Below are 24,447 nucleotides of genomic sequence, written 5' to 3'. Positions count from 1 at the left end.
AATAAACAATAATTATTGTTTTGGCGTTACATTTTTAACAGTCAATTCTATACATATACATGGGATTACATTAATTTCAGCGTAAAACGAAGCAGAAAATGCCTATCGATATAAGTAATACACTTGCAGGATATAAGATAATCTGAAAGTGTAAAAAAAACTAGATACAGCGACTACTAGTAAGTGATATACGCGGTCAGCATTCGGTACTCCACTCATCTTCACGGTCAAATTGAAGCGATTCGATAGAATTTCTGATGAGTTAAATATTTTATCTCGATTATAGTAATATATCAGCTTTTCACGTATTTCTCCACTACGCGGATGTGGAAATTGAAAGTAACATGTAGATGGAATACTGGGCCGAAGCACGCAAGTAAAAATTACAACGCAACATCTTGTAGCCGCTGTACCAAGAATCTAAATAACCAATTTTATTTAATAGAATTAGGTAGCAGAATACATAATGTTGTCTCACGTCTGTATATTACAATAATAAACCGTGAATGTAAATTTTATTTACATAACTACTCGAAAATAAAGATGTAAAGATGATTTCAACTTAATTCTCATTTACAGACTTAAGCTCTTTAATCTGTTTGATCAGGTAAGCCTTTTCATCATTGAACTGTTCGTCTTCTGAACGATCTGTATGGAAGCGCGTCAGGAATTCGATTAATTTCTCTTGATTGCGAAGCAAAATATCCAAAATAGGTTTCGGTTTGTTTGGATTGGCAACGAATACCTGTTTATTGGAGGCAAATTAGTAACGGATACGAATCCCTTTTGACTGATAATGAGTGTAATTAACTGAAGGCAATAAATATACACGGTGATTCTTATCTTGTATCATTACCTTGAATACATGGAAGGCCTCAAACTGTATATTACGGGACTTCTCTTTCAGCATGTTCATCATTAATTTCAAATTATCTGGATTTGAAATATACCGTGTCATGACCTGAAAATGCAAAATAAATATGACACCATGGCACATACAATTTGTTAACAGCATTGCCACTTTCTTAATAGGTTTTAATAAATACGTACAGTAAAATTGTGTCTGTCCAAGAGAAGCTCACCCAATAATTTTAAGCTCTGTCGACGAGTTACATAATTCTCTGAATTTAGTAACCTTTGATAATGTGAGAAGACTTTATCGTAATTGATTTCTAAAAATTCAGCGCTGAGTATCTTGTGCCTTGTAAGCAGTTCCTAAAAGAATTCATGTACACAGGTATAATCAATCTTGCATATATAAAACACACGGCTTAATATATCATACTGGCTCAAAAATGACAATTACTCTGTAAGGCTATTAGGTAATTGTAATCTGCTGTAACGTACATAATTAGTACGGACTATAAATCTTCTAACGATTACCTTAAAAGTAGAGAAGGCATCCGAAGCAATGTCGAATGTAGAAACTTCGACGTATCTAAAGAAATTATAAAAATCATCGGAATAAATCATAATTTTTGCAAGTGCTTCATATCTGGCGCATTCTCGCAACATGGTTCCACAGTTCAATGCAATATCTTGATGCTCATACCTGAAACAGGAATTATTTTCTTCTAGTTAACCTTCATAAATAAAGAAAATTATTCCATACGGACTACTTCACCTTACCCAGACATTAATGTAAAAAGTATTTCCGGTTTGGTACAGATGTACTCTACTGTAGGAGATCTTGTACCGATTTGTCTTCGCAGAATATTATTGAACACCTGAGCCACATCTTTCTTACCCTATTGACATAATATTCATTAATAAAATCTATCCTTGCTCTACGCTCATATGAATTCTATGATCTTAAAATTTAAATATATCATGTGGTAGGGACTCTACTTACTTCAAAATCTATTCGATTGAGATTCTGGACGAGAAGTAGCAGAAGATTACTATTGTATAATTCCTGCGCAAGCTGAGCCACAACGATGTCGGCTTGGGGCTCAGACTCGGCAGTTCCGTAGAGCATATTTTTAATGTGTACAAGATTTTTGCTGACATCCTCTTGTGCCTGAAAGTGGAGGCATTTTATGACAGAAAAACAATATTATTTCCATAGCATACCTTTTCTACTTTCTTGTCACCACGCTCCAATGCATTAACTGCCTCCTTTAAGGCCTTTACCACCTCCGCCGGACTCTTTTGAGATTTTCCGAACAGAGGCATTATCTTTTATAAGGGGAACACCTTGTAAAAAAGAAATAGGTAAAAATATTAAATGATGAGATAATATCTTATAACATTGGATTCACTGTAAAAATATATTTTGTACAGCAACATAATGACATTTCATCTGACGATCATCTGCTATTTTGCGCTTGTTCCATCAATCAAACAAATGACTGTTTCAAAATGGGTTAATATGGAAAATAAAGTTCATGATGGATGAAAACCAAGTTTCATGTATTACACACCTTGATTAAATATGAAACCATGCTAACATAATATTTCACAATATTAAAATTGAATTATCTTCATAAAACAATATTGGTGGCAATTATAAACACGCAAACACATTTTCTAAAATCCACAAGAATTATAGACAGAAATGAAATAGAATTGCATCAAGAATCTCATTTACAATCCTGATAATTCATCACTTTGTTCTGAAATACCCATGATATACAGCGTCTTGATAAATACAACGTATTTCTAGAATAAACAGAACTTAATTTCTTCCTTTTGTATCATATGCTAGCAATAAAAGAAATGTATGTTTAATATCATGCGATGTCTTAACTCCAAATCCATCAGAACAATCCCTGGAGAGTACTTTCCAAATATCATTAGTCAGTGATAACGGGATAGCAAGAAAAAAAAACAAGGATAGCAAGGTAGCTGATGTTTTTGAAAGCTGAGGAAATATGATGCTTAGGTATCAGTTTTGTTTACATTTGGATTATACCCTGGTAAAAATATTTTTTCGCTCAAATCGAAGATTTCAGCCATAAATGTGCCTTCAATAAATTCTCAGATCTCCCCAATGTTAAATATCATTTAAAATTAACAATAATTTATATGAGTTTAATTTGGAGTAAGCTAACTTAACGCTGATTTTAATTTACCATACTTGGACTTGACATTTTTATAGTTTACTATCACCTTGAATAAAATGAAAAACCAAAATCAACATAAAAGTCAACCAGGAAAAACCATATGAGTTTCTATAGTTAACGTTAATACACATTTGCAAAGACAATTAATAGATTTTAAACTGACAAAATACTGTTATCAAAAATTAATGTAATCTCTATAAATACTTAAGGTTCTTAGATATACTTGTATATCATTCTTATGTATACTTTTCTAATATATACTTGTTACAAATAATATTTATTAACACTAGAACTACCAAGACCAGTCAAAATGACTGGTTTTAAATGGCCCGTCCTATACAAAAAAAAAATCTGCCGGTAGTTCTAATATTAAGAGTAACATTAAAAGTATTAAAAAATCAGGTCTAAAAAATATATATTAGCACAATTGAAGAGTCACACATTAAATCCAATTATGTTTGCAGAATGAAAGAGCACCTGTATACACATTACAGATAAGGCAGAACATATATAGTTTTTAAGATGTACTTTCTTCACGTTTCAATATTAACGGTTTACACTACATTAAATTGGGAGATCTTGTTCTCAGCACAATTAGAATGGTTGTTACAAATGAACAATGAATCATTAAGGCACCAACGAATTAATTAAAGATATGATACCATATAACCATGTAAGCTATACCAATATTGGAAATTAATTAGAAATTGTGGAAAGCCTTAGTGATTAGGTGAGAATCGTTATACTTGGTTGTTTTATATAGGCAACAAGGTATAACAAATCATTCGCCGATCTAGCTGAAAGAATGAAGCAGAGCAAATTATAATTTAAACTTCTAAAGGAGGTTAAGTACTGACGAATATAGAAATGAAATTAAGCAAAACATAAAGAGGTATTAAAACATCGGGACAAAGTGAGTCCGTTGAAAGATGCAAGAAAGTCACGTCCACGAAGGACTGAAAAGATTGATAGAAATCAGCAGATAACACATGAGACACAAAACAAGCCAAACGTCAAATGTCAGAATTCACACGAAATTCGGAAAAAATGTAAGGTACACGTTATTGAACGTGATTGTACCAATTGGATCGACGAGTACAAACGAAACGCATTAATATAACCTATGAAAGATCGACACCGTTATGCAATACAGCGCCAAACCTGTCGAACAAACTCACCATTCAATCCGAATCCAAATAAATTTACGCAGTTATTTCTTAGCACTTGTGGCACTGGTGTGCCTCTTAGCAGTTCATTTATAAGGTAGATAGAACTGATGTATCTTACGACGAAAAACAATTTACCTATGGATTCGGAATCGCAAACGACCGTGCAAGTACTACAACGAGACCGTTTGCAACGTACCAACAAAGAATTTGGAAACGTTAGCGCGAACGGGGTACATTTAACGTCGGGAAAATACTTTTAACGCATCGCAGAACTTAAGAGTGCCTTTTATTACAGCTCGTCACTTCACGACTGACATCGGTAATGTTGCCGATGCGTGATTGGTAGATGGCGGTTGCTGACTGCGTTTCTAACCAATCAGCGGACTCGGGAGCCATTGCCGATTGGTCGATCCGCGCGACACCTTGAAGGACAAGCGAAACAACTCGATTAATTATTGAGTTTCTTCTTAAATAGAATTACATATATTTCAGAATATTGAAAACGAACAACCGTTAATTGCAACTGTACTTACTCAATGCCTAGGTAGGTGTACGACATTCGTGAACGTTAAAAAGTAGACAAACTACCTTGGACCCATCTCGATGAGAAAGAAGCCCTTGACGAATTCAAATTTTCGCGGTTACGCAACTATCGCTTGCCATGAGAATGCGGCAAATTATCAGTGACTTTTAGGGAAAGCCGCCTCATAGGTCATCGCGACACAGGGGGGTTGAGGGGGGTGTAAACGTAAAAAAGACCGATACAATTTTCTTCCGAAAAAAGAGATGAATTATCTTTATTTCACTCGTTTACAGAATGAGTGCGAAAAAGATAAGGCAAGTCTCCCACAGGGTTAGATGAGGATAGAAGATGCGGCGATACTTACTTGTCAGACGACAGCATCGACCCTGTGGCTGCGTTTCTATATGACTTAATATTCGTGCGCATCCGCGTTTCACTAGATATAGCTGGATATACTTGGTGGTGCATCGATCTATATACTTAGGCTGACTTAGGTTAGGACAAGCCAGTGCGAAGTCGTTTCGACTGGCTTTTTTTTTAATGAATTTCCACCTACCGAAGATCGTGCTTCGCCGTCACACGAGGAAGAATCGTTCGCAGTTGATACATACGCGAGAAGAGAGCATTTTGCATACTGCAGTGATGTGCTTCCACTTACGAGATACGATTGCTTTATGGTGATAATATGTCAAAATCAAACATAAGGAAAATAACGGTTGACCCTACGAAATGTAATACAGACTCTCGGCGACCGAGTGTATTCGAAAGGTTGGGAACTAAACCGGCGTCCACTATCACTAGCCAAAATACGTCAGATTATTGCAGAAACTGGGCATTAAATGGTAGCTGTTCATATGGGAAAAACTGCAAGTATGTTGAAAATAATTGAATAAAAATATTTTACAGGAATCGAATTTGTTTCTGTTTGACCTTTGTCAATATTTTGTATAGTATTTCCATCAAAATCTGTTCTATCGATGTAATTTTATATAACAGTTCTTAGCGTTCTGAATGTAATGAATTAATAATGTACATCTAATAGTATATTGTACTTATGACTCATCATTGTACATAAACTGTGAAAAATATATAATAGTTAATCCTTTCGATACGAAGAGCGATTCTATACGCTTCTCATAACAAAGTATTAAGAATAATTTTAATCAATGGATAATAGTAAGCATTATGTGCCATAAAAGTACCTATGTTGTATAACATTCTTTTACTTAAACTCTCTGTGGCGAGAGGGTTAAAGTTAATGGAGTACTGTAGACTAGCAGGTGAAAGCTATGTATGGTTTTGAAAGCTACGTTCGTTCATATAAAATTAGAATATATAATTTTTTTAAATAATTTTTTTACTTCTTTTCTTATTAGGTATGCAAATACTCACACTTTAATTAGTCCATCAAAACGTGTGAAAAAGGATAATGCTCCTACAAATGCAACGGTGGTAAGTATTCAATTTTACTTCTAATGCACGATTTATGTTACATCCTGCTATAGTGTTAATAAGTTTTTGGAAAGATTCCAAGTTTAATCATATTGGGAATTTTGTAGCAGAACGAGGATCCGTTTAAACGACTCACGTCTAAAATCGTGAAGAAGACATCACACAGTCCAGATTTAAACTTAGAGGAGTGGAATCAGACAGACCTTGAGTACGAAGACGAGAAGGTACTGGAAAGGCGTCGGCAGCTCTTACAACGGGAGCTTGAGCTACAAATGAAGAAAGATAAGGAGGTTCATGGAAAGGAAAAACTGAAACACAAAAAAAAGGTGATGAGCTCTTCTTCGAGCTCTCGCAGTTCCAGTACATCAAGCACAAGCAGTAGTTCTACCAGTGATGATTCTTCATCTAGTACAACATCTGATTCTCGTAAAAAAATTAAGAAGGTTAAACCAAAACAGCATCAAAGTGCATCATCAGATTATGACGATGATAAGGAGAAAAAGAAAAAGTATGTTTTTCTAGTCATTCAAATTACATTTAACATAGTTTTCTTCCTTGAATTAGAATTTTCAAGTTACCTTATTAAACCTTTTATCATATTACAGGCTAAAATTAAAGAGATTAGGAACAAAAAATGAAAAACCTGTTCCTAAAAAAAAACGGAAACTTGAAACAACAGGAAAAAAAGAAACTCCCCCAATAAAACCAAACAAAAAAGTTAACGCTTTGACATCCTCCAAGAAGTATTCGTCTATTAGAAGCAAATCTCCCATCCAACCGGTATCGCATGTATCATCCAAGTCAAGAAATAGCAAGGAGCGGAATAGAAGTGATTCTCCTAAAGCAAAAATTAGAGAAGTCAAGGATATTAGAGAAACTAGAGAAACCAGGGAAATGAGGGAAACCAGAGAAACTAGAGAAGCGAGAGAACTAAGAGAAGCCAGAGAAACCAGAGAACCAAGAGATGCTAGGGAGGCTAGAGAAACCCGAGAGGCAAGAGAAATGAGAGAAAATCGAGAAATGAGAGAATTGGATAAAGAAAAACACCACAAAAAGACACGCGACATCGAGGAGATAACGCCAAAAGAAATCATGAAAACCAAGCCACCTGAGAAAGTAAAAGAAGTTGATAAAGGTAAAATTCGTGCAACAGAAGACAAAAATAGCAAAAATGAGGATAGATCGAAACAACGATCTTTGAAGGAGAAAGAGAAACGATCTGGCACCCCTCCTCTGGATCGATCGAAGCACCAACACTTAAAAGAGAGTACAGTGATAAAATCCAAGAGAAGTCGGACGCCAGAAAAATCCTCTAGATCCAAGCGCGACCTGACGCCTCCTCGGCACCAAGATAAATCATCGTCCTCCAACAGAATCAGAGACACGGATAAAAAGGATCGGGATGCCCATAAACGAGACCGAAGTAAGGAAAGAGAGGAAGGTAGAAAAACGGATCAGAATAAATCAAGGACATCGAATCAGGATGACGGTCACCGCAAAAATATAACAAAAGATGCCGATGACAAGAACTACGGCACTGAGAGGGGTAACGATAGAAGTAGACAGAGAAGCAGAGAGCGTCGCGATAACAAGGAGCACAACACCAGGGAGAATCGAAGTCACTCGAGAGTCGAGAGAGATCAACGAGAATCACAGCGGGACAAGGACAGAGATGATACTCAGGATCGTTGTCGAGAGAGGCAGCGAGAACGAGACCGGGATAAAGACCCCATTAAGATAAGAGAAAGAGACATCCCTCCGCTAATGGCAACCGCTGCTGCGAACCCCTTGGAGAAGAACTCTAGGTACCGCGACAAAGACAGGTTGAAAGATGGATCCGAGAAAGAGAGGGAGGCAAGGGATCGACGTAGCGAAAGGGATAGAGACCGAGGTGAAACGAAACCTTTGGAACGTGACCGAAGCTCTCAACGTTTCGATGCTAGGTACGAGAGAAACCTAGACAAGGACTCGTCGCACAAATCTATGGATCGAGACCGGGGAGAGCGTTTCCCCAGAGAACGATCTTTGGATAGAATAGTGGACAAGAATGTTCCAGCTTCGCGGGATCATTTGCTCGATAGGGAAACGATATTTGAGCGCGACAGGCATAGATACGGTACCAGATTCGAAAGAGGCCATGCCGCGGACCACGAAAGAAAGGAACCGCATGTACCAACTATCAAGGTTGACCGCCTTTCGGACAGGAGAGATAGTCCACGACGTAACGTAGAAGTGGACAGAAACTTCGACCGAGGTTTCCACCCACGCCATACGCCAGAACACTGGGTGGATCAAAAAGATCAACCCTCTCATCTGGAATACAGGGATCACCATGGACACGAGGACGATAGGCGGAAACCGGTCGAATCGAGAAGATACAACAGTCCTTTTGAGGAGAGACGCGGAAGAGATGACAGAACGCAATCTCGTTACGGAGTACCAGCCGACCGTCCTTTTGACGATCTTCATCATCCTCTCTATGGAGCCGACAAGTTAAGAACCGGAACACTTAGGTAAGTGTATTTTGGTAGGAAACAAACGGGTTATCAGCGAGCGTTACCATCCTGAGGATAAATCTTCCTTAGTTGGTCGTAAACTTCTTACTGTAACTTGTCATACCTGTTTGGATAATTTTGAAATAATGTCAAGAGCATGTATAGTTAGATTATATAAATGATATTTTACTTAGTGATTTACTTATTTCGATCTTTTAGAGACGAAGGCAATCCCGATAGTTGGGATATTCATCACGAATTGGAACACGCGGGTCGTGATCGAGGATTCCCGCCTTCGGACTGGGAAGAAAGGGAATGGCGAGCGAGACATGCTTTGTGGGATAGAGAGAGCCTTCCACGATCGGATGCGCATGATGACGAATGGGCAGCACGGTATGACAGTCCCATGTCGGAATGGAAATTGAACGAGCCGCGAAAATGGGATAACCAGCCGATACATTTACGTGGACCCTTCAGGAACGATCGTTTGAAGGATCTGGATCTAGATTCCAATAAAGGGTTGGCAAGATATCTTCTAAAAATAAAATCAAAATTTTGTAAAAAAAAGTCACATTTGCCGGGGTATTGTAACCTAAAGCTCAATATCTTTTTTGCGCCACGAGTATGGGATGGATTTTAACGATTTCACCATTTATTCGCAGGAAGAGGAGGCCGTTCAATTTGTCGGAGACGAGAGACGAGTGTCCACCTCAACCTGTGGTAAAGACAGCGGCCATGCTCATGAAAGACGAGCCGATTAACAAGAAACTGATGGAGTTGGCCGAAGGCCGGCCACGCAGAAGCAGAGAAAAGTCTGCCGATAGTTTTCAGAAAAGGGCTGCTCAGAGAGCAAAGGAGTCGCTTGACGTAAGGGAACCTTTGTCTTGTAAAGCTCCGGCTCCTTCGAAACCTCCACCTCCAGTTAAGTTACCTGCTCCGGAACCGAAACGACCCGCCTTGGATGAATCTTTACCAACGTTGCACACTGAAAGCGATCTCAGTGACATTAGCGATGATCCTGATGATATCCTCAACATGGAGGAAGAGGTACCCCGTCTTGCTAATTTCACTTACTCTCTCTTTGATATTTTATTATCAGATATCTGTATTTTTCATTTTTATGACGATAAAACTATCGCATATGTACATCATTTTCGGGAATTTCAGGATATAGTACAAAATGGCTCGCAGTCACCAAAGAAACCAGTCGATGTTTCGGAAAAAGAGTCGCAACCACAAATAACACACGAAGTCCCTCAGCCCTCTCCTGTTGAACCTGTCGAAGAAACAGTCTTCAACAAGGACAAGGAAAATGGCGAAGGAGTGGCGTTTAGGTAGAATCAGTTCTTTTAAAAAAATTATTGAGACGTGACGAAGCATTTACGTGTTGGCCTTTTCGTTGCAGCAATAGAAGTGTCGAGGATGAAAACATGGAGACTATGGACTTTGAGGAAATATCTGACGGCGAACTCGAAGAAGACATTAAAACAAGCGGCAAAGGTTTGGGTGATGCCCTAGGAGTCGACTGGGAGAGCCTCGTCAAGGAATCTCAACCACGTCGTTCTGCCGTTTATAATCAAGACACCGCGCAAGGACGTTGGCAGTGTAAGGCGATTTTTCAACGAATTGGGATTTCTGCTAAATATGCAGGTCCGGAGCTTGTGGAGAAATTAGTAAAAAAATATGCGGATGGTGGTGAGTATTAAGACGTATGTTACTTAAAAGATAAACGAAATGAAGGGAAAGTACACATTACATTATATGAATTGTTTCTGGAAGTATTACATTATATGGTGATTCTATTTTGATAGAATAATCCTGTAAATTCACAAGCTACGAAATATATACTACTTAAAAATGTATAGGATATACAAGTTAGAATATTTAACTTTATTTGAAATTAACCCCGTTTTCAAACCATTTTATTAGATGTTTATCTACAAGTCATTTCATACAATTTCAATAATTAATTGTTTCATTTCCTTTTAGATCCAAACAAACTATTGCTCGACAATATTGCCTTCATGCATACTGCACTCTTCCGGAATCGTTTAATTCACGATTCTGGTCATAATTTCTTGCTTAGCGAAGACTCACTGTATAGGTAAATGCTTTTAATAGTTTCCATTTTAATTTCTATACAAAAAATCTAATTTGAGCAGTAGCATATATTAACTATTGCTTTGGCATTGTTCACAGGACTAGTAATGAAGAAGATGATGATAACGATGAAATTTTACAGCCATGTACGAGTTTATACGAGGAAGTTAAAACGTTGCTGCAACAAACTGCGTAATATTAGGTTGTAGGAAGATATAGTTTTTTATTGCCATAATGGGCATTGTACAAAATGAGGATTTTAATACGTTAAACGCTTGATTTCTCTCTGCGAATGAAATGGTTCAAGAGGAACTATGTATACCGATACGTCTTTATTAGACTCCTGTTTAATAATCTCCATATTAATGGAAATCAGAAGAGGTCGTAGGATCAATTTGGAAATTCGATTGGCTCCTATCCCTATAAATATAATGTGGTTAAGCCAACTGCACACTCCTACTTATAAATAATTATTAGGAGATAGTATATTTTACCTGAACTGAGAAGTTTAGTGCTGTGCAGAACTTCAAAGAAAAATCAATTTGTTGCTCATTCGGCGCGTGTATTAATTTTTTGTTTCTACAGAATTTGCAAGGTCTTGACATTTCATAGGTAATTGATCTTCGATTAAAATCAATTGTATGATATAACTTATTAAAAAATGGACAATTTACGTAATTATGCAATTTTATGCACATATGACTGAATTTTCGAGATATTAGGGAAAATGATTATTAAAAAAATATCTCCGAACCATTCACAATAATTCAACTTACCATCTCCATTTACTATCGGTTTATTAATTTTTTTCAAACGTGAATATTAATGACCTATTTTGGCAGCATTTGTACAGTATTTTGGATTGTTCTATATTAACGCGAGTTCGCTATTCAATATCAACCTTATAATTGTAATGTTCTTATACGTACCATCTTCAATCGAAACCACTGGATGTGAAACCTATTAGTTTTAAAGAGCATATGCAATTATCATTTGTAAGAGAACATTTCCCTACATTTCAAGATCGTTATAAACTATAAAATGCTCAATTTTGTCTGTAGACTTTCCACCTCTTTGTTATAATCGTCAGGAACTGTAATGTCATTCTGCAGTATCTGAACGGCCTTTTGTAAAAGCAGCGTGCTGCTCTCCAAATCACTCTAAATAAAAATAAAATAAATAACAAACTAACTGCATTTGATTTCACCGAAAGTGCAAATTCTAGGTATTTACCTGTATTTCCGTAGACTCATTTTGGATGTCTAAATTAGCTTTATCTCGTGCGCGTTCTTCCATGATTGTGCAATATAACTCGTACATAATCAATCCTAGGAATGCATGATAGTTTAGTTGCATTATGATACGAGATCGGAGATAATTTAATAAAATAACTATAATCGCAGTCTCATATTTAATTTATAAAATTACCTTTTTTCTTGCAGTCGCCGCAGCCTAAAGTATCAAGTAAGGTCAATAAATCCTTACAGTAATTCAATTTAAACTTGAGCTCCATTTTCGATAACTCTAAAACAATCGTAATAAAAGATAGCGATTCATTATAATCAGAAAATAATTCTATGAACTATAACTAGGCATTTTCTACCGCAAACCTTTCCAAGAAAATCCTTCAACTCTTCCGAAATATGAAACAATGCGAAATTTCAAATCCATAGCAATATAATTTGACGACGGTACCAATACTGGAAGTTCTTTCTGGAGAAATTTAAAAACTTTCTTAGGATTTTCGTAAGTCATTTCTTGGACGATCGATCCTAGTCCCGTTTGAATTGATTTAATCTGAAACATAAGAATTTCAGTGAAGTATCCTACCTTAAACGTTGCTTAGAAAAACACAGTAAACAAAATTAAAGTATACAAATTAAGGACACGTTTAATATAACGTTTTATGTTAATAATCAGATATATGAGATTTTAATAAGTTCATTATCAAAGCTATAAAAGTATTTGATACAGATTTTCTTACATTTGTTACAAGTATCGTTTATGTTTTTGTCATGTAAAAAATTGAATTCATGCATAACTATTTGCAAAGGCTTGCATAGTTGAAATAGAGCTACCTGTCGACCTGAGATGATTAAACGGCACTGATTGCAAGTCCATGACGTGTTAAAATCCAATGGGTCATTTGGAAGAAGTATCCCATCGCATTGCAAACCGGCGCATTTTAAGGCCCCCAATAAGGTTCCATATTCCTATTATAAGTATACAAGGTACAGATTTATGTCATAAGTATTAAGGTGATAGGAAAGTGGGTTCCGAAGAGTCGATCATTTATGAAACTTTTCTCTGAGCTGAGTGTATCGAATTGTGTGAAATTTCACCACGTGAATATAAGAACCTTAAGGGAGGTCCTACACCTATGAAGTTTCATTTTGTAGACAAAACTAAAAAGAAAAAATTAAATTTCAGGAGGTCCAAACCTTCTTTGGGCCTCAATATTCACGTGGTAAAATTTCAAACAATTCGACACATCCAGATCGGAGATAAGTTTCATAAACGAGACCCTTCAGACGTTACTTTCATATCACCTTAAGGGGGTGTGAAAGTGGCATCTGAAGAATCAAACGTTCATGAAACTTTTCTACGAAATGAGTGTACCGAATCGTTTCAAACTTTACAACGTCAACATGGAGGCTATAAGGAAGGCCCTGACGCTCATAAAATTCCATCTTTTATAAACAATCTTGTAAATACCTATAAATAAATTTTAAACAAATTTAAATTTTATGGGTTTCGGGACCTTCCTTATACCCTCCACATTTATATTGTAAAGTTTGGAGCGTTTGGGTACGCCCAGTTTGGAGATAAGTTTCATGAACGAGAACTCTTTTCCACTTTAACGTCACCTTAAGCGCAAGAATATTTAAGTCGAGTAAAACTGATTTTGTTTTTACCGTTCGATCGGAACATCGACTACACGTACAGTGAAAGTGCTTCGTTTTCGCAAGATATTGTCTTCTTAACATGGTGTCCCATAAAACGTCGCTGTAGATCATGGTAAGCTCTTCTCCTTCTCTAATCGGTATTGCTGCACTAACGTACATCTTCTGATTTGCATCGAAATGATGTCTGGTATTAGGAACGCAACAATGGTTTTGCAAACATCCCATGGGATACAAACCCCGTAAGCTCGTAAGTGCTAATGTCTCCGAATTTTGGGCTGCGGTTTCGAAGGAATTCGTGTCGAAGACTGTGCACACTCGGAGAAGAAGAGCTTCATCTTCGTCACTTATCGTACCTTCGATATTATTCTTCAGCAATTCGATCTGCAACGAATCAATTTTACGTCAATGCGCAGAGATTCCTTACCCTCGGCATTTTAGAAGAAATCGTCCGTAAAGCTTTATCCAGTTAAAATTCTGTACATTATTAATCACTGCGTACTCAAAACTAAAAATAGTTTTTGTTTCATCAATATTTGGGGAAAGGGTGCAGGGCTTTATCACAGAATGTCTCCTATTATCCCGAACTGGGAACGTTTTTCACGGATAATACAATCGTTTGAGGCAGAAAAAGTATATCCGAAGCGCATATGATTTACGTATAGGGGTATTCGGGAAAAAGATTTGATTAGAGGTTTTCGCGGCACGTAAGTTCTATCGTATCGGGCAAAAATAATTGATTCGAGCTTCCTATGGAGACGAAGCGATTTGAGCTATTTTTGTAATTTAAGGAAAGGCAAATGTATTCGGCTAAATTTTCCTACTTTTTTGTGGGGATGATACAACCGTTTGAGGGTAGAAGATACATTTGAAGCATGTGGAATTTATTATTACTCTAGTAACATCTAATAATTTGTTATGCAGACCAGGGAAATGCACCCTACGAGGAGGTTTTTGTTATTTAAGGAAAGATAAACGGTATTCGGCTAAATTTTCGTACTTTTTGTAGAGATGATATAACCATTTCAGGAGTAGAAGATACATTTGAAGCATGTAGAATTTCTTATTACTCTAGTAACATCTAATAATTTGTTATGCAGACTAGGAAAATGCACCCTACGAGGAGGTTTTTGTTATTTAAGGAAAGATAAACGGTATTCGGCTAAATTTTCGTACTTTTTGTAGAGACGATATAACCATTTCAGGAGTAGAAGATACATTTGAAGGATATAGAGTTTTATTATTCGTCTAACATGCACTAATTTTTTACGCAGACTAGGGGAATGCACCTTGTGGGGAGGTTCCATTTACCTCTCGCCCATGCTGAGGGCCCTGATGACATAAAAAGGCATCCAGCAAGCCTTTCTGATCTTCGGAAAGAGAGAGGCCCCGAATCGGCACCACGGCTCGAAGGAGATCCATGGACCACATGGATCCACAGGTCGGCTTCCGTTCCCTCAGGAATTTACACTCGGCAAGTCCATGGGAATCGGAACTTTCGCACTTTTCCGAGCACACGGGCAGTCCGCATCCTCGGTCGCAGGGAAAAAGCGGACATCCACTCTTGTAGCAATTAATGCACATCGGCAAATACTTGTTCTGGCATCTGGGACCTAATATCAGTGGCGCATCCATAAAGATTAATTCGCCTTGTCGAATGTCCCGAGTCGCGAAGAGGCCTCGACCCCCCAACGGGGAGTACTTTACAGTCCAGGGATTTTCTGTCGAAAATAAATGATTCGCTTCCAGATGACGCCGAAGCAGAGTTCTCGTCATTTCCGGCTCCATGCCGAGTGACGTATAAACGAGGAAACCGGCAATTAGATAATGGATATCCCGGTAATTAATCGATTTTCTTATTATATCTTGGCGGGTTTAGATTGGCTTAGATTATTTCTGACGGCGGCAATCCGTTGCGAATATTGTTAATTAATTGTTATAAGGAGCCTTGGAGGTGAAGGCTGGCCGAATCAGAAGCGCGACACGCTCGACACTCGAGTTCCTTTGGACGCGCGTTGATGTTGAAAGCTATGGTTTAAAATAGAATCCCGACGAGGGATTAAGCGGATGCTATTAAGAAAAGTCAACCCATCCGCAGATATTTAGATTTTCCTCGCATGGACGACAGGCCTTTCTGAAAATCGGTCACTTGCGGACGCGCCGATGATAGCCGCGGCCATGGAGAGCGAGAATATTTTTACCTCTGTCGTTTCTATATTACTCGGAGTTGATATCCAGATTTTCAATGGACACGCGACGATGACACCGTGGAATCATACGGTTCTTATTTCTGTAATACGTCATGCGGCAACCGTAAATGTAAAACACTGTAAACGAAGGTATTACCTTCTTTCTTAATTACCTGCTTGTTTTCAAAAGTAATCAAAAGACAACTTATATTATCAACATTAAAGGATACTTTGCATCGTTATCAGAATTTAATGACGTTGAAGATAAAGGATGGTAAGAGACCTTTTTCTTACTCAATGAGTTATAGGTGTATTACAGAAAAAATAAAAAGTGCGAATGACCTGTTACGTTACATGCGTATTCGATAACATACGCACTGTCCAGAAATACCCGATCCCTGATCTGCGAACGATAATTCTCAATATACATAACCGATTGCCAGGGGATTTATTTTGATCACGCGAGCCATTCCGTCGTCGTAATCGACGTAAGCTGCGAAAGTCACGAGACATTGCGTAGGGCACAGCATTAATCTTGGAGAAATTATTTGATCAATACTTCCGCTATGCTGATTCGGCGGATTTAATCTGCCCAATGAATTTTCCTCTGCAAGTCATTTATTTTCCACAGGGATTAAAATTCCCAAACCCGCTCCAACGTACGTTCTTCGTTCGAAAACGAAATCCGGTACATTTTTCAGAGTTCGCAGCTTCCAAAATGGTAAAGTCCATCTCGCTGGTATCAATTCTGCTCGTGATCGTTTACTGCAAAAGTTTTGTACGTCGAGACGTCGAAATGGAATCGAACGATGAGTTGATCCAGAAGGAATGACATTATCGAGCTATTTTTTACGCACGCGTGATTGTACGTGGTACTGTGTTGTTTACACGTTGTCATGGGCACCGTTTAAAGGACCGTGGTAGAGACCCTAACCGTAATAATATACAGGCCGCAATTTACGCTACGTTACTTTTACCGTTTGTGGGATAATGAAGAGGTACTTTTCGTGAATACTCCCTCTATCCGGCACCGATTAGAGTTATATGGTTTTGAATAATGTTTAAATTTTAATTTTTTTCTTGCTCGTCAGACAGTGATATCGCGACAGTGCTAACGTTGTTTCGAAAACATTGTGACGTCACGGCTTTGTGTATACAAACGCATCCCACATATGTGCCATTTATGTGCGTTCGTATACCGTGCTAAACGGTCATTCAACTTTTCTGTAGTCAGGGAAGGTAGTACGATACAAGCTAGTCCTTTCGATTTAGATTCCATTTCATGATCCGTATGATTTTAATTACAATTGAAAAGAAATTTCGGCATTCTGAGCCCTGAAAATATGTATTTTATATCATTTTTAATCGCTTAAATGTTGCGGTTCGAGAAAAGGTTGATGCGGAACGAACATGATTTAAAGAATGAATTTAAAGAATAACTGCCTTAGTTTTCGGGAGAATTATCCACATTTATCATCTAGGATAACAAGCTGGTGTATACTGAAGTACCCTATCAAAAAAAGATACTGTAATTTTGTAAGATTTCTGTTGAATGTTTCTTTTTTTTTCCAAACATGGCACGCTCATTTTGTAACATATTTTACAAGATGTTATAACGCATGTTATAAAATTATAAATTCATTTAGAGATTCATGGTAAATATATAGTAATTCATCTCTAAGCCATCAAGCTTTATAATTTAAATACAATCGTATGTACTAAAAGTCTATGAATTTTATAAATATTATTAACAGTGTAAGGTGTTACAAAAAGAAAGAAACATTAGCAATTATTAATCACATTCACCGATATCTCGAACAGTTATTGATATGACACAAATCTATAATAATTCACCATTTGCATCTTCAAGTTATTACAGTAACGTTGTTAAGTTACAGGTCTGAATTTTTCATCTCTGCAATCGGAAAGTGGAGCTTTTTAGTTTCCCTTGTTGCCTTAACGGTGGCTGCCTCTTCTAGTTTAAACTGCAGCAGTGATCCCTGTATGTATGGCATTTGTTTGGACAATACCAACCGGTAAGACTGTTATTACAACTGTAAAATAGCGCAAGTTAATAACTAGGGTTGCAACGAAAACTTGCACGCGAAACTTTAGCATACAGCGAAAACGAAACCAAATACTCGTTACAGCCCTAATCACGATATTAATTTGAGAGTATAATAATTAATTTTTGAAATGGAAATAAATAACAATTCAATTATTATCAGAACAATGAATGATAAAATTGACAGTTCCTATTCCTGCTACTGCATCGATGGTTATACCGGTATCAATTGTGAGATTAATTGGGACGATTGCTGGTCCAATCCTTGCCTCAACGGTGGAACTTGTAACGATGCTGTTGCTATGTACAATTGCACTTGTACAGAAGGCTTCGTAGGTGAGACAACGTTCTAACATGAAATTTCCTATATTTTAAACACTAACCTTCACTAATCTACATAGGAGTGAATTGCGAGCAAAAGTACAGCGAATGCTTTAATCAACCCTGTCTTAACAATGGAACATGTTTTGATTACAATGGCTTTACGTGCCATTGTCTCGAAGGTTATTCCGGTAAATACCCACTTTACGGAGAGATAGAGATTTAACGAAAAATATGTAGGAGTAACTTTTACTTCTGTTTATGTTTTAGGAGAATTCTGTGAGATCGATGTATCAGTTTGCAACAATACCATATGTAAAAATTCTGGAGAGTGTATTGAAGGCCCTGGTTTATCGTTCTCCTGCCGCTGTTTAGAAGGTTAGTTACATATTATTATAATATTTAATAACAGTTAAATACAACTTAATTAATTACCATTCTATACTTATTTATTAGGGTGGTCTGGAGAACTGTGCGAAGAAGATATAAATGAGTGTATTGGCATGCCGTGTCAAAATGGGGGACTCTGTATTAATGTACCAGCCTCGTACACTTGTGCCTGCCTATTTGGTAAGTCTTATTTTTTTCTGTTTTCTTCCTTGTATGTTATGTATGAGTGCTTTTAATCCATATTAAGAGGTTTTAACTTGAATTTTGGAAAAAAAACAGGTTTTACAGGAAAAGATTGTGATAAGGCTGTAGTTCCTTGTGAGACAAATCCATGCCAGAACGATGCAGTTTGTTTATTGGAAGATGCTCAATCGATTTGTTACTGTGTACCTGATTATCACGGGGTACTGTGTGAACTCCGATATGATGACTGCGAATCAAAGTTTGCACAGTGTGAAAACGGAGGAACTTGCATTGATGGAATAAACAGTTTCACTTGTGCCTGTATGCCGGAGTATACTGGTGATATGTGCACCGAATATAGTCCAACGACGTCTACGGAGCTTCCTGATCGTTATTCAAAAATTTTCACGTCTTCTGGAGCAACCGATGCCTCTTTAAATATTTCATCAACACAGTTTATCGAAACATCATCTGTACCGACACTTATACCAATGACGTTAAAGGACGATTCTGTGGATGTTACAAAATATGATATAAAAAGTACAATGGTATTTATAAATCGAACAGAACTTCCTAGTGGTCTTGTTTCTACATTAATATCTAGTTTCACTGATCATACTACAGAAATGATAGATGAATCAAACTTTGTAACAAGTACAGTGCCTGTATCCGAAGATCATAAACCTGAGATAGATTTAACAAGCACAGAAAGCTATGAACCAAGTATTAATATCTACACGACTATTTTAAAACACCCCACAATTACTGCAAAAACAGACTTAGAGAAACCAACGTCTGTATACCACGATAGTAAAGATACAGTGTCAACTTTTGAACCAACATCTGACTTTCCTGATGTAACGGATATGTTTCCCGAAAGTAAACCATTCCAGAGACCAACTAAAACATTGTTGATATCTGCTATCGCAGAGGAAACTACAAGAAAAATCTTTACAAGTGAAATAACCTCAAATTACACATCGACTTTAGATACCGAAAGAATGTCTTCCCAAAGTACAGAGTACTCCGATGAATCTACCATCAAAGGTGTCACACAGCCAATTGTGTTCACCGATACTATGACAAATATGATGACAGTCCCTGTAGTCATATCATCAACAGCCACGATTCCTTTAACAGTTTTATTGAATGAAACTATTTTAACTAAAGATCAATCCACACAAACCTCAGCACCAAAAACAACGGTGCTTTATCCTTTTACAGTGGATGTACACAATGAAACAGAAATAAGAACTACAACTGCAGAATCTACTATGGTATACAAATGCATTCAAGAACATTGTGCAAACATCAGCCACTGTCTTCATAACTTAACTGTGGTATGCATAATTGATATTTGGAATAAAGTTACCATTTAAACTGTAACTAAGCGAAATCTTAATCTGCATTGAGAGCAAACATAATCTGACACATATTTCTTTCAGTGTGACTGTAGTTATCAAAATAATTGCAGAATAAGTCCCAGTATAACTAATGCTGCCTTTAATGGGAAATCTTATGTGACTCAACATATTAATGTTGATAACAATGGAACGCTTCAAATTTATGCAAGGTTGAAAACACTTTCCAAAAGTGGAATATTAGTACATGCCTTCTTCGACGATGAAAGGTACATTTTATTGTACTTAGAAGCGGGTCAATTGAAATTTCAATTTTCCTGTGGTCTCCAAACAATGTTGCTTGGAGAAATAGACTCACCCATTGACAATGGGTACGATGTTGACATTGAAATGAGGTAAAGCTTTTATGTTCACTTTCTTAGCTATAAAATCAACAAAACATTACTTTGGCAATGAAACCATGGTAAGAATTTTATAATTTGTTGTAGGTTTCAATATTTTACAGAGTATAAAAATGATAAATGCTCTGCTAGGCTGCTTGTAAATAATACAATAGCAATGAGTGGGGAACAAATTGTCTTGTCACATGATAATGTTCCACGTGAAGCCAGATTGCATTTGGGTGGTATACCGTTAACATTTTCTCATTATTTCCCTCACATAGGAATGGGATTTGTTGGTTGTATGAGCTTGTTAAAGGTGAAAGTCATTTCTACCAAGTTACTAATATTATCATGTTCTCATGTTATGCTGTACTAATCACACATAATACACGTTTTATCACAGGTGAATAATACGCGGAGAGACTTTATATACGATTCCATGGAAACCTTTCAAATAGACGAGTGCACTTCATTCCTGTGCTTGTCAAATCCATGTAAAAATTTTGGCGCTTGCAATGAACTCCACGGTCAAGTTTATTGTAAATGCATAGCTGGGTATGTACCAAAATAAACATTTTCATTTATATTATATCCGTATTTATCTAATTATCTCTCACCAGATATGTTGGGGAAATATGTGAAAGGTCTGTGTGCGATGATAATCCCTGTCATCTTGGTGCAACTTGTGTCAGCTCTCCAGGGACAGGTTTCCTTTGTATATGTCCATTAGGAATGCATGGGCTTTTCTGTGAAGAAGGTAAAAGTACAATGTTTATTAATCTTTTCGTATTGTGCTATACAATTAAATCTACTGTACCATTAACAGAGACCACCGTAGTACAGCCGTCATTCTCAGTATTTGTTCCTGGAGTTTCATCCTACATCGCGTATGGTCTATCCAGTTCAATAAAGGATCAAATGGAACTGTCGATGCGTTTAATTCCACACTCCATAGAACAAATATCTCTCATAGCTTATATGGGGCAAACTGGTTCTCCTCGTGATATATCAGATCATTTTTCTATAACTTATGTTCGTGGCTACATTATGCTCACATGGGACTTAGGTTCAGGTAATCATAAGTTTTAACTGTAGGGTGTGTATTGTATTTTTCACCAACGCATATGTGCTACAATGATCTGTAGGGGTACGAAGGATTTTCACAAGCACTCCATTGTCAGTCAAAACACACCGACCACATATACTTCGGGTAGGACGAAGAGGAAAAGAGGCCTGGCTATCCGTTGATGGCTTAGGAAATGTAACAGGCCGTTCTGCAGGAGCAATGACCCGTTTGGATGTTTCTCCAATACTGTACATTGGTACATTTTTTCATTAATCTATTCATATCAACATTTTATTTCTAATATTGATACCACTGAACTATTACTAGTATTGATAAAACGATTTTATCCATTATCTATGTCATGCCTATTTGGTCAATATATGTGTTTTAATTAAAAACTAAAGATAAGTAAAGTATTGAAACTATTTTGATGTCAAATACTAGGTGGACACAAAGTAAAAAACTTCGAGACATTACCACATGATTTACCACTTCATTCTGGATTTACTGGCTGCATATTCGATGTTGAGTTAAGAACTGAAGACACAGTTTTATCAGTAACGAAATCCAGTCCAGCTACCGGACGTGGTATTGGTGAATGTTACCGTAATGAATGTACTCGGCGTTCATGTAAAAATGGAGCTGTATGTTTAAATCATGGACCTACGTATAGGTAAGTAATCATACGTCCTTGTCTTTTTCTCAACCTATTCAACCATTTTTTAAATATTGAATATTATTTGTAATATCACTTTCAGCTGTATCTGCATGAAAGATTGGGAAGGTCCTGATTGTTCAATTCCAGCACAGATTTGTTCTCCGACTGATCCACTGTGCCATACAATTTATAAAAAAGAATCATAAGGAGAAACGTTCACATTTTTAAAATATTTATAAGAAATTTAAGAAATTTGTTCACATTATTTCTAGCGAATCCTCATATCCTGAAGAAAAGTATGTACAAGTGCAATACTAAATAGTAAATAAAAATTTATACATTCATTTACACATTACTGGAACTCAATCTTTGGCTGATGACTTACTGACGTTGAGTTTAAATGTATAAATAATATTGCTGCTGCTAAACGTGCTTGCATATCTTCTTTGCTGAGATCATGCGACCATTCCACTGTTCCCCAATGTGAAATCTAAAATATAAGCAAGATATATCGATAGCAGATCCAGTTTCTATGTATTGGTAGTAGATCAAGTTTAGTAAGTAGAACTATTAAAATTATAATACCTGATATTCTTCTTCTAAGCGAGAAAGTTTAACTGCTTCCTGAACAGTAATTGCACGTTCAGCAGCAGCTAATGTAAGAATTACCGACTTCAATATGTCAACTCCGTACATAAATCCTAGGAATTATTTTAAAAAATGAAATAGTTTTTCTTTAATTATACATAGTAATTAAAAAAATATCAAGAAATATTAAAAATCTTGTATTACATACCTTGTATTGCATTATCGTTATAAAATGTCAGATGCCTTTTCAGAGCATTCTTAGTTTCAGGGGGCACAATTGGAGTTTCTATGCTCTGGGTTTTAATAATATTAACTTGAAGTCGATCACAGAACCATTGAATTAAAGGGTCCCACCTCTGTGTTTGCAGTTTATACAGATCATCGATTTCCTAAAATAAACTTATATTAGAATATAACAGATGAACATCCCAAGATTTTAATATATTAAGATAAAGCTTAACTTATTCTTACGCTCGAATGAAACAGAATTGTATCAGTTTCCAAATAATTCACAATATAATTGATGATATCCACTTTTTGATGATTATTAGGATTATCTAATACAGTGCTACATAATGCAGTCTGAAAAGAAAAGTATATAACATATGGTATTATAATACTATACATGCAGTATCATAAAATATTAAAATTGTAAATATTACCAATTAGGTTGATATTAACTTAAATCATTATTTACCAAATGCATATTACTTCGATTAATTGTTTCTTCTTGACTGTCCCATTCAGTGGCTACAGCTAGTGCCAATGGCTTACTATTAACATCAAAATTTTGTCCTTTCGGTGTTTTCAGTTTCCTTTGATCTAATGTCACCTCATATTTTCTACCATTTGAAAGAATATTAGTTCTACGATAAAATCTTCTTACAGTGGCTGGAAGTATGATAATGAAATATCACGCATGTGAAAAAGGTATGGATTGTTTAATAAAACATAATTCATTTATAAATAACTAAAAAAATTAAAATCTAAAACGAACCTAATGCATAGACATCACGATTATAATTAACTGGAAATCTTATTTTAAAATAAATACAAACTTACCCATATTTCGTGAAATAGTTAACAGTGGGACAAAAATGTGTTTCCGGCACAATTGACATAACATCATTCAAATTATTCTATTATACAAGAAATGTTATCTGAAATCTGCAATTTAAATTAGTCATAACTCATAAATGCGTATCATTATGTTAATCAACTACAAACAAGTTGAAACAAGTACCCGGCAAAAATATCTTTAATAAAAGATATGGACAAGAGAAGATATGAGTGGTGAAAATCAGTTAGTACTCAACATACATTTACACGCTCTGTTTTACATCGGTTTTATGACTACCAATTTTATAACTACTGATTCAAGTGCTGTGTAAACATCGGTTTACTCCGGTTTTACCGGCTTAAACTAGTGTTTACACGGCGTTTTGACATCACTTCATACACTTGACGAGCATGGTCAAAGATCTCGAGTTGACTTTTAGCATCGTGGATACAGGTTTTTAAGCAGAACTTGTCCGG

At 36.5% G+C, this 24,447-nt stretch overlaps 5 protein-coding genes across 11 annotated transcripts; 2 read left to right on the top strand and 3 right to left on the bottom strand.

Moving 5' to 3' along the window:
* Positions 1-12: 12 nt before the first annotated feature.
* On the bottom strand, positions 13-4,534 carry LOC105699530 (protein Mo25). Of its 3 annotated transcripts, none has more exons than XM_012424613.1 (8): positions 4,244-4,534; positions 2,074-2,196; positions 1,853-2,020; positions 1,630-1,748; positions 1,384-1,552; positions 1,051-1,215; positions 857-961; positions 563-745 (listed from the first exon to the last, which is right to left on the bottom strand). In XM_012424613.1, exons 2-8 carry the CDS (start codon positions 2,173-2,175, stop codon positions 563-565), a joined length of 1,011 nt encoding a protein of 336 aa, XP_012280036.1. In that variant the 5' UTR covers positions 2,176-2,196; positions 4,244-4,534. The 3 variants fall into 3 exon arrangements, with proteins under 3 accessions (XP_012280054.1, XP_012280036.1, XP_012280045.1); XM_012424622.2 differs by lacking the exon at positions 4,244-4,534 and adding an exon at positions 4,146-4,232; XM_012424631.2 differs by lacking the exon at positions 4,244-4,534 and having other exon boundaries at positions 13-745; positions 2,074-2,175.
* A 590-nt stretch (positions 4,535-5,124) lies between these two features.
* On the top strand, positions 5,125-11,823 carry LOC105699458 (zinc finger CCCH domain-containing protein 13). 3 transcript variants are annotated; one of them, XM_012424481.2, is made up of 10 exons: positions 5,125-5,627; positions 6,134-6,209; positions 6,320-6,717; positions 6,815-8,722; positions 8,924-9,223; positions 9,367-9,751; positions 9,872-10,038; positions 10,110-10,399; positions 10,694-10,808; positions 10,904-11,823. In XM_012424481.2, exons 1-10 carry the CDS (start codon positions 5,443-5,445, stop codon positions 10,998-11,000), a joined length of 3,921 nt encoding a protein of 1,306 aa, XP_012279904.1. In that variant the 5' UTR covers positions 5,125-5,442; the 3' UTR covers positions 11,001-11,823. The 3 variants fall into 3 exon arrangements, with proteins under 3 accessions (XP_012279904.1, XP_023290600.1, XP_012279887.1); XM_023434832.1 differs by having other exon boundaries at positions 6,317-6,717; positions 8,924-9,097; XM_012424464.2 differs by having other exon boundaries at positions 6,317-6,717.
* On the bottom strand, positions 11,812-21,284 carry LOC105699497 (protein msta). The gene is made up of 7 exons (XM_023434860.1): positions 21,217-21,284; positions 13,720-14,091; positions 12,883-13,017; positions 12,415-12,601; positions 12,233-12,328; positions 12,038-12,132; positions 11,812-11,964 (listed from the first exon to the last, which is right to left on the bottom strand). The coding sequence occupies exons 2-7, from the start codon at positions 13,933-13,935 to the stop codon at positions 11,839-11,841; spliced, it is 855 nt and encodes a 284-aa protein (XP_023290628.1). The 5' UTR covers positions 13,936-14,091; positions 21,217-21,284; the 3' UTR covers positions 11,812-11,838.
* Positions 17,621-22,634, top strand: LOC105699476 (protein eyes shut). 2 transcript variants are annotated; one of them, XM_012424502.2, is made up of 14 exons: positions 17,621-17,932; positions 18,149-18,297; positions 18,363-18,473; positions 18,553-18,660; positions 18,739-18,852; positions 18,952-20,195; positions 20,301-20,611; positions 20,705-20,915; positions 21,003-21,154; positions 21,220-21,356; positions 21,426-21,671; positions 21,745-21,921; positions 22,110-22,338; positions 22,424-22,634. In XM_012424502.2, the coding sequence occupies exons 1-14, from the start codon at positions 17,901-17,903 to the stop codon at positions 22,527-22,529; spliced, it is 3,327 nt and encodes a 1,108-aa protein (XP_012279925.1). In that variant the 5' UTR covers positions 17,621-17,900; the 3' UTR covers positions 22,530-22,634. The 2 variants fall into 2 exon arrangements, with proteins under 2 accessions (XP_012279925.1, XP_012279916.1); XM_012424493.2 differs by having other exon boundaries at positions 18,125-18,297.
* Positions 22,543-24,447, bottom strand: LOC105699544 (ATP synthase mitochondrial F1 complex assembly factor 2). Of its 2 annotated transcripts, XM_012424652.2 has the most exons (7): positions 24,155-24,447; positions 23,974-24,078; positions 23,609-23,753; positions 23,383-23,493; positions 23,120-23,300; positions 22,909-23,024; positions 22,543-22,813 (listed from the first exon to the last, which is right to left on the bottom strand). In XM_012424652.2, the coding sequence occupies exons 2-7, from the start codon at positions 24,030-24,032 to the stop codon at positions 22,676-22,678; spliced, it is 750 nt and encodes a 249-aa protein (XP_012280075.1). In that variant the 5' UTR covers positions 24,033-24,078; positions 24,155-24,447; the 3' UTR covers positions 22,543-22,675. The 2 variants fall into 2 exon arrangements, with proteins under 2 accessions (XP_012280075.1, XP_023290632.1); XM_023434864.1 differs by lacking the exon at positions 24,155-24,447 and having other exon boundaries at positions 23,609-23,802.

This window comes from Orussus abietinus, unplaced genomic scaffold (assembly GCF_000612105.2).
Source record: "Orussus abietinus isolate OABI.00-Male unplaced genomic scaffold, Oabi_2.0 scaffold66, whole genome shotgun sequence".
Lineage (NCBI taxonomy): Eukaryota > Metazoa > Arthropoda > Insecta > Hymenoptera > Orussidae > Orussus > Orussus abietinus.
Note: the sequence above shows the minus strand (reverse complement) of the source record. Positions and strands in the feature narration are given on the sequence as shown.